The sequence below is a fragment of the Myotis myotis genome, unplaced genomic scaffold (genome assembly GCF_014108235.1).
Source record: "Myotis myotis isolate mMyoMyo1 unplaced genomic scaffold, mMyoMyo1.p scaffold_m19_p_1, whole genome shotgun sequence".
Classification (NCBI taxonomy): domain Eukaryota; kingdom Metazoa; phylum Chordata; class Mammalia; order Chiroptera; family Vespertilionidae; genus Myotis; species Myotis myotis.
In genome coordinates this window covers 49,928,911-49,938,141 of record NW_023416313.1, presented here as the reverse complement: position 1 = coordinate 49,938,141, position 9,231 = coordinate 49,928,911, and the positions used below count along the sequence as shown (strand labels likewise).

General features: G+C 50.4%; 1 protein-coding gene across 1 annotated transcript; it reads left to right on the top strand.

Moving 5' to 3' along the window:
* Nucleotides 1–832: 832 nt before the first annotated feature.
* Nucleotides 833–4,125, top strand: SOWAHB (sosondowah ankyrin repeat domain family member B). Its single transcript, XM_036337178.1, has one exon. It carries the CDS (start codon nucleotides 1,192–1,194, stop codon nucleotides 3,562–3,564), a length of 2,373 nt encoding a protein of 790 aa, XP_036193071.1. The 5' UTR covers nucleotides 833–1,191; the 3' UTR covers nucleotides 3,565–4,125.
* The last annotated feature ends 5,106 nt before the right edge of the window (nucleotides 4,126–9,231 follow it).

The window sequence follows — 9,231 nt, the reverse complement described above, 5'->3', positions numbered from 1 at the left end:
GGACAGAGAATTAGAATCTGGGGACATTCTAATGTTCGGGTAGTGGGGTCAAATCAGGCTACTCTGTAATGCTTAACAGTTGGATCTGTGTGTGTGTGTGGGGGGGAGGGACTTACATTCAGAGGAGAAAGACAACTTCACTCACTTAAGTCAACACAAAAGACATGTACAAAAGTCCGTTTGGTTCACAAAGTTGAGGGTAAATAAAAACGAACACCTGGCATCACATACCTCAACAAGGCACAATTCCTGATCATTTTAGCTGGTGGGAAAATCGACTGTCAGACTGATTTTCCCTGCACCTTAACCTGAGGCCATCCCAAAGGAAAAGGAAAGGCCGAAGTCACCCTGTGACCTGCAGAGTGATGTTACAGACGTGGGTGCGGGTACCCAGGCTGCATCTCCAGACCCAGAGGGCTTGTTTGGGATGCAGAGTGAGTTTCCCCAGACGCAGGGAACCTGAAATCACTACCCCACAGCATGGGTAAAGGCACCTTTCAGGAAGACCGCAGAATGTCGGTTAATATGCACCTTTCCCCCACCCCTCGACTTCAGCCATTACTTAGGCAGCTCCAGGGGAGGGCAGGGACCGAGCTCCCGTGGCTTTCGTTTCCTACGTGGCTGAGACCCAGAGGAGAGGCCGGTCGCTGACCTACCTGCCTTGCATTTCCTGGGCCTGGAGCTGTTCGTGGCCAGCGCCCGCTCGCTCCCGCCCTCACCCACGGGCGCTCTCCCGGGCTCGGACCGGCCTGACTCATCTGGGACGGGTGGCCCAGGTGGGGAGAACTCAGGGGGCGGAGGGACTGGAGGAGGCGGGCCGGCCCTTCCCCCAGAGCCAGGCAGGAGGCGTCGCCAGGGCGCAGGTGAAACCGATTCCGGCCTCTCCCGGGAACTCTAGCTGCCTGGACTCCCGGCGAGGGGCTCGCGTCGCGCAGGGCCGGCCCTGCAGCCAGCCGCCCTCTCCCACCCGGGCTGCGTGCGGGGACTCAGCCGGGGGGCTTCTCCCCCCGAGATCCGCGGCCCTTTGGCGCGCTCGGGGCTGCCAGCCGCGCCGGCGTCTGCGGCTGATGGAGGCGGTGGCGCCGCCCCGAGTGCAGGTGACACTGGACAGGCCGAGGTTTCGGCGGGCGGGGGAGAGCTCGGGGCGGGAGAGCGACGGACACTCGGGGACCCGGGGACGACCAGGCAGCGATGGCCCGGGAGTTGAGCCAGGAGGCACTGCTGGACTTCCTGTGCCAGGCCGGGGGCCGAGTGACCAACGCCGCCTTGCTGAGCCACTTCAAGAGCTTCCTCCGCGACCCGGGCGCGTCCCCCGGCCAGCACCAGCGCCGCCGCGAGCTCTTCAAGGGCTTCGTTAATTCGGTCGCCGCAGTGCGCCAGGACCCCGACGGCACCAAGTACGTGGTTCTCAAGAAGAGGTACAGGGACCTTTTGGGCGAGGAGGGGCTGCAGCGACCCCGAGACCCGCCCGCGGCCGCCGCCCCTGCAGGGGGAGCTGCGCCCTGCTCCCCGCCCGCCGCGCGCCCAGGGGAGGCGCCGCGCCAGCCTAGGCGGCGGCGGCGGGGGAAGGAGCAGGAGGAGGAGCCAGCAGGTGCCGCAGCGCCCGCAGCGGATCCAGGTTGCAATGGACTCTCCGCCAGCGGCGCCCGGGAGGCGGCCCGGGGAGGCGGCGGCCGAAGACGCGGCTCCGACCCCAGGGCGCCGGTGTCCGCGGCGGCGGCGGCAGCTGCCCAGGTCGGAGCGAAATGCGCGGCGGCGGAGACCCAGGGCCGCTGCTGCTGGGAATGTCTCCAGAACGGCCTGGGGGGACTCCCGGGCGAGCCGCTGGCCGGTGCACTCCCCGACCCCGCCACCGCTCGGGAGGAGCCGGCGCGGGCTCCAGCTGCCCCAGATGACCGCAGGGCTCCCGGCCAGGAGCAGGGAGGCGCTCCCGCTGAGCCTGCGCCGGTACCTGCAGCGCCCCTCTCGCCTCCTCCAACCGTCGAGGCTACTGGGAGCGGGGCTTCCCCGCCTGCCGTCCTTTCCAGCTGTCCTCCTCCCGGAGACCGGCCGGAGCTGATGACCCCGGGCGACCTCCATCATTCCAGGCAGCAGCTGCAGCAGCAGCAGCAGCAGCAGCGCACTCGGGAATGGGTGGCCAGACATCCCCACGCGCCCGAGGCCCGGGACCAGGGCCCCACCAGAGTCTGGTCAGTGCTGCCAGAGAACTTCCCCTTGGAGCTGGGCTTCGGGGTCCCAGAACCTAATTCAGCGCCTTTAGACCCTCCTGTTTCCCCTCATTCTCTCTCCCCTGCTGTTCCGGAGGCCTGGCCCGGGAACCCCCCCTTGGCAGTCTTTCGCAGCATTCGTTCTCAGCTGTCCCTCCAAGAACTGGATGACTTTGTGGACCAGAACAGTCACAGCAGCGAGGAGAGCAGCAGTGGGCCCAAAGAGTCCCCTGGGGGTTCTGAAGAGGGGCTGCGCATCGCCCTAGGAACCCCAGATTGGAGAAAGCTCAGGAATTCAGCTGGCGGCCTTTCTCCGAAGGAGGGCGACTGCAGCAGGAGCCCTCAATGCCTCAGAAACAGAGGGGATGGGCACGCCCCTCAGCAGGTTCCACCTGGGGCGAATGGTCTTGCCGGCCAGCCCCAGGAGCCCTTGCCCTCGCCAGCTCCCAGGTTAAGGAGATCCCTCAGGATGAGCTCTTGGGCAGGGAGAGCCGCATTGTCCTCCTCGGATGAGGAATGTCCTGAGGAGGACTTGCTGAAAAGGAGCCGGCGCCCACCACGGTCCAGGAAACCCTCCAAGGCAGGAGCCGCGTCCAGCCCCAGGGTGGATGCTGCGTTGACACCCAACCCTGCTGATGTGAAGGCTGCTGTTGCTGCCAGGAGTCGTCTACACAGTGTGTGCGCCCCAGGTAGGCAGGCGCCTGCAGCCTTGGTCCCGCACAGACCGGAGCACAAGCCGTCTCTTGTGCCCCTGGATGCCAGGGAGCATGAATGGATGGTGAAGCTTGCCACTGGCTCTTGGATTCGCGTGTTGACTTTGTTTTGGGAGGATCCTCAGCTGGCTTTGCACAAGGACTTCTTGACTGGGTACACGGCTTTGCACTGGATAGCCAAGCATGGCGACCTCAGGGCCCTGCAGGACTTCGTGGGGAGTGCCCAGAAGGCAAGGGTTGCTCTTGATGTGAATGCGAAGTCCAGTGGTGGGTATACCCCTCTGCACCTTGCAGCCATTCATGGCCACCAGGGGGTCATGAAATTGCTCGTGGAAAGGCTGGCTTCCCGGGTGAATATCCGGGACAGCAGTGGGAAGAAGCCGTGGCAGTATCTGACCCGTAATACCTCTGGGGAAATATGGCAGCTCCTGGGAGGCCCTCGGGGCAAGCCTATTTTTCCTGTCTATCCCTTAGTCCGAAGCTCTTCCCCCACCAGGAAGGCCAAGAGCCGGGAGATATCTAGACATATCACCCGAAAGACTTCCCTTGCTGCACTACTCAAAAGTCAGCACCACAAGTGGAAATCGGCCAACCAGTATGAGAAATTCCCCACTCCCAAGGAAAGAGAAGAGTACAGTGACTAAGGCGGACCCCTGTCTCCAACATGCAGCCACTGCACCTCCATCCTTGAGCTACCCAGTGAGAGAATTCAGGGGGAACAGAAAAACTGCCAAGGAGTGGTAAAGAGAGAGGTCGAGTGAGATGGCCTCCCTAGTGTTTACCTGCCTGGATTTGTCAGCACATCATGGACCTCAGGGGTTATTCAAGCTTCTGACAGCTCAAGTCCTTGGGCCAGTGAGACCTCTACAAGGGGCAGAGCCACGTGCTTAAAAGCAGCAGGTGTCCTTCCTCTTCCCTGTCACCTCTGAGCACAGTAAGCACATTGTTCTCTGTAGCAGCAGTACCAGGCCTTGGCTAGGGGGGACAGCTGTCTAACAAGAAGGGAGGCACTTCCAGGAATTGACAAAGCTCAAACAGAATCCGCTCTGGCTGGTAGTTCTCTGGCTTCTCTTCATTTGGAGAATAATTTGGCTGCGAGTGGAAAGCTCCAGATTTGAAATCAGATGGCCCCTCTTTTCCTTTTTTTTTTTATTCTTTTTAAAAATCTTTTTTCATTCTTTTCCCCTCCCTCCCTTCCTCCCTCCCTCCCTCCCTCCCTCCCTCCCTCCCTCCCTCCCTCCCTCCCTTTCTCCCTCTATAACTGCTTTCCTCCCTCCTCCTTTTCCCATTCAAATCAGTGAAATAAACTTATTACCAGAGAGTAGAATTTGATTTAAGATATTCCTCAGCTCTGTCCTGGTTTTCCTTTGGAAGCTAATGCATGAAATGATTAGTGCCTCTTCTGGGTTTCTTCTCCACGATCAGAGAAGTTGTTGGGTAAGATCCAGCTATGACTGATATTCAGGCCGTGTTTTTTTGTTTGTTTGTGCGTTTAAATCGACCTAAGGGAAACTTTCCAAATGTAAACACTGTTGGCTCATTTGCCAAGTGACTGCAACCAGCTTTCATGGAAACTCCCTATGTTACAGGCAGCAGAATTAGCATTCGTAGTTTTCGATAGGTTTGAATGGCCAGTGTTCGCACTCATGAAAGGAGAAAAAGGATTTCTCTTTGGGGAAGCAGTGAGGGTTAAGAGGTAAACACCTTCCCACCGGGAATTTTCAAAGCTGCTAAATATAATTTTATTTGCACTGAACTTGTTGCCAATTAAGATTAAATATTAGCCTGAAGTGCTGTTTCTAACAGGAAGCGCTCCTTTTAATCACTTGTGACAGGACTGATCTTTGTGGATCCATGAAATGAGAACATCAAGATTTCGGAATATAAATTCAAAGAGGGATGAAAAATGAAATGTCTAAGTGGAAATTGTTAATTTTTTATGGAAATGTTTTCATGTGCTGTGGCAATGATGCTGTATTTTAAAAGTATTTTTGTATTTCTTCTGGTTATCTCCCCCCCATTAAAATTGAAATATCAACAAATCTTTATAATTTATTATATTTGTGCTGATTACTGTTAACTTTCTTCTTTACAAAATTGTGTCTCAGTGAATGTCAAGTATTTTTTGTTTGTAGTTTTACTTTATCATTTTGCCGAAATAAACATATCGCTGTTCTATTATAAACCATATAGGTATAATAAAGAAATCTAAGGGTTGTTTTTTCCAAAGAGACCTATACAAGGGATGACACTTGGGCAAATCAAATTTAAAAAAAAAAAATGAGGACAGCCCTGGCCGGGTAGCTCATTGGTTGGAGCATCATTCCATACACCAAAAGGTTGCAAGTTCGTTCCCCTGTCCGGAGGCAACTGATTGGTGCATTCCGGAGGCAACTGATTGATGTTTCTCACATCGATGTTTCTCTGTCTCCCTTCCTCTCTCTCTAAAATCAATACAAACATATCCTTGCTTGAGGATTTAAAAATAAAGAAAATCTAGGGACAATCCTAGCCATGGTTAGGAATGATGAAAATTAAAAAAAAAAAAAAAAAGATAAACATCTAATGCAAATACTTTAGTAAATAGGTGCTTTTCAAGGAAAAAAAATTACAAAAATATCAACTTCTTTTAAAAACCAAAGAATGTTTTTACTTTACCATATTTTTTTCCACTACAATTTATTCAACAATTATGTTTTGTTCATGCCGTGGGATTTATATAGGCGAGTGGGACATGACCTCTTCCTTCTTGAAATTAAAATCTAACAAGATTTGTTGTTGAGTGATTTATACCCTATCTTGCTCCCAAGGTGTTTTCTAAAGTTGCATTATATGAGATATCAGCTTTTAAAATGAGGCAAAGAGATAAAAATATGATACCAGGAATGAACACCAAACAATCATAATGCAAGAAAAAACAACTTCTAAGTGTCCTAAGTACAGAATTAAGTGCTCCAGCGTATTTCAGAGGTGAGATTCCTTTAGGCTAGGGAAGTCAGAGAGGCTTCACTGCAGCCAGGAATCTTTTAATGCATGATGCTGGCTTTCCATAGAAACCAGCTTTGTTGGTTCTACCACATTCTTAACTTCTGCTTCAGTGTGTGATTTGCATAGCACTGGTGTTGGCTGAATGCTGAATGGTTAGAACACCGTCTTGGGTTTCAACTTGGTTCTCATGAAGATTGGGAGCGCTCTGGCCTTTGTCCACATGTCACACTTATAACTGTGGTCGACTCTCTTACATGGTCAATGTGTGTTGGGAGGGTGCAGGCAGAGGAGGGTGATGAGCACAGAGTTAAAACACAGATCCGATCAAATCACCCTCTTGCGCATGTTGTGAAGTTCAGGCTAGAAGAGCTGCCAGGCCAAGCACATTTTCCCAGCCTCCTGCCAACCAATGCCTGCCATGAACCCCCCACTGAAGCCACACCAGCCCACCGGGGGCACTAACCACCCTACCCTCTCACTCTCTGGGTGCTGAATTCCTTCAGCTTAGAACCCCCTTTTGTTGTACTCCTGGTGGACTTACTGTCAGTTTCCCAGGGACAGTTCAAATCTCACAGCCTCTATGAAGAACCCAGGGTGAAGACCGACAAGCCAGAAGAGGTAAAGCTCCTTTATCAGAATTCTCACAGTACTGTGCGCACATCCCACTTACAGTTTTTGCCATGTAGTATTTTAGCAAATTGTTTGAAAGTTTTGTTTTTCCTTAAGACTTTGAATACCTGGAGATTAAAGAATGTACTTTCAATTCATCTAAATGTACTAGGTATTTATGGAGCATCTGTTGCGTGATAAAGACAAGGAGCGTGTGAGGGTGGGGTCACTGAAAAATAATTCCAGAACAGTGAGGTAAGCGGATAGACATGTGCATCGAGGCTATGAGAATACAAAGAAGCATTTGTGGAGCACTTTCTCTGTCAGGCTCTATGTTTTTGCTGAAAATACAACATTTAGTAAGATATACATGTTTCCTGTTCTCACGGCACTTTCCTGGACAGGGAGGTCGAGAAGGTAAAATAGACACTAGATGGGCTTTGAAGGGCCAAGTGGAGAAAGAAGGAAAGAATATTCCAGGGAAGGAAGGAGCAGAAGCAAAGCCACACCTTGTGGTTGTGAGGGATGCGTGGCCACTGCTGTGGGGCACATGAGCTGATGTGGAAAGAAATGAAGATGGACAAGTAATTGAAGGCCAGGTTGAAACAAAGACTTATTTTATGGTATGTCAATTTTGATATGGCATTTTCAAGGATGCTGGAATTGTCAGAGCTCCTCCAGAAAACCTTAGTGTTATTACAAATATAGATATTTTCCTAAAGTCTCAATTTAAAGACAAAAAAACCCTACAAAAACATCAAAGTATTTACCTAGGGATGTGCTCAAGTTTAGAGTTTCCCTTTCAGCCCTGGCCAGTGTGGCTCAGTTGGTTGAATGAGTCCTCTCGTGCACTGGGAAGTCACAGGTTCTATTCCTGGTCAGGGCATATGCTGAGGTTGTGGGCTCAATCCCCAGCACAGATGTTTTTTATTCTCTCTCTCCCTTTCTCTCTCTCTATAGTCAATAAAAACATACTGTATTTTTTTTTTTAAGTTTCCCTTTCAAATTTTTCCTCTTTATGTTAATGCAGCGGTTCTCACCCTGTGGGTTGTGACCCCTTTGGTGGTCGAATGACCCTTTCACAGGGGTCGCCTAAGACCATCCTGCATATCAGATATTTACATGACGATTCATAACAGTAGCAACATTACAGTTATGAAGTAGCAACGAAAATAATTTTATGGTTGGGTCACAACATGAGGAACTGTATTTAAAGGGCCAGAAGGCTGAAAACCACTGTGTTAATGCTTACTTCCTAGTAGGCAACAAAGTAATGTAACAAATGGAAATTTAATATTAAAAGCAAACATTAGAAACTGCTGATAATCTTAGCTCAACCACTCGCTTTTTTTTTCATAGTTGTAAAGTAGTGAATTTTAATCTTGTAAATATATACACTATTGACCATATTCTTATTTTCTGCTAGTGAAATTGTGTTTGGTTCAACATTTCAGGATCTTACACATGGCATGCCATGACTTCCAGATGCTTTGATTCCTCTATAAATTTTCCTAAATAGCAACTTTATTGAGATACTAGAGGCCCGGTGCATGAAATTTGTGCACTGGAGGGGAAGGGAGGGAGGTTCCTCAGCCCAGATTGCAAGACAGCGCAGGCCAGGCTGAGGGGCCCCATTGGTGCATGATCAGGGCCGGAGAGGGATGAGGGAGGTTGGCCAGCCCGGGATGGACCCCGGGAGGGCTCCAGGGCATGTCCAGCCCGTCTCTCTCAGTCCCGATTGGCGGGACCCCAGCAGCAAGCTAACCTACCAGTTGGAGCCTCTTCCCCCTGGTGGTCAGTGAATGTCATAGCCAGCAGTTGAGTGGCCTTAGCATATCATTAGCATATTACACTTTGATTGGTTGACTGACTGACTGGACAACCAGACACTTAGCATATTAGGTTTTTATTATATAGGATAATTTACATACCATACAATTAACCTGTTTAACGGGTACAATTTAGTGATTTTTAGAATAGTCACAGAGTTGTGCAATCACCACCATAAATTCCTGTCTAAGTGTGAGAACCACTGACCCACGCAGAGGAAGCCATTGACAGTTCACCGCAGGGGAATGATATAAACAGGCTGAAGTGAAGCAACGAGTTCTCTTGCAAGAAAGACAAGCTAGAAGCGAAATCAGTCAGGTGCTTATAATGTCTTAGTTTCCTGTTGGACATATTAGGACTGTTGATTCAATAGCAGAATACAGTGATTGAGGTTGGATGGCTACAATGTGGAGAGAAAATTTTAGTTGGAGGGGCTGCTTTGGTTGATAGGAATTAGGAGGGATCAGGTGAGATCCAAAAAGAGCCCCCTGTTTCCTCTCATTGCTCAGAGGCCCCGTTTAGTTCATTACTGTGATGACAGTCGGTTCATGGTGGCACTGACCTAAGAGTGTACATTCAGTCTCAGGCTGGTGAGCACAGCAGTGCTGTTGTGTGTGCTTATGTTTGCCAACTTCAAACACATGATTAACAAGGTGTGATCAAAGGGTAGAATAGCGCAGCACTCAAGCTCCTGACAACGAAGCAAGGCTGCTTGCTTTCCTGTCCTCGCTTGGAGAAGGTCTTCAACCTCTCAATTTTCTTATCTTGAAGGTGGATTTTTTGAGAGGATCAAATGAATTAATACAGTACCTGGAACATGGTAAACGCTCAATAAATGTGAGCTATTACTATTTTTAAATACCATTCAAAATATACAGCTCACT

Excerpts from the sequence above, each read along its gene's own strand:
- SOWAHB (XM_036337178.1), top strand. The coding sequence starts at position 1,192 with ATGGCCCGGGAGTTGAGCCAGGAGGCACTGCTGGACTTCCTGTGCCAG.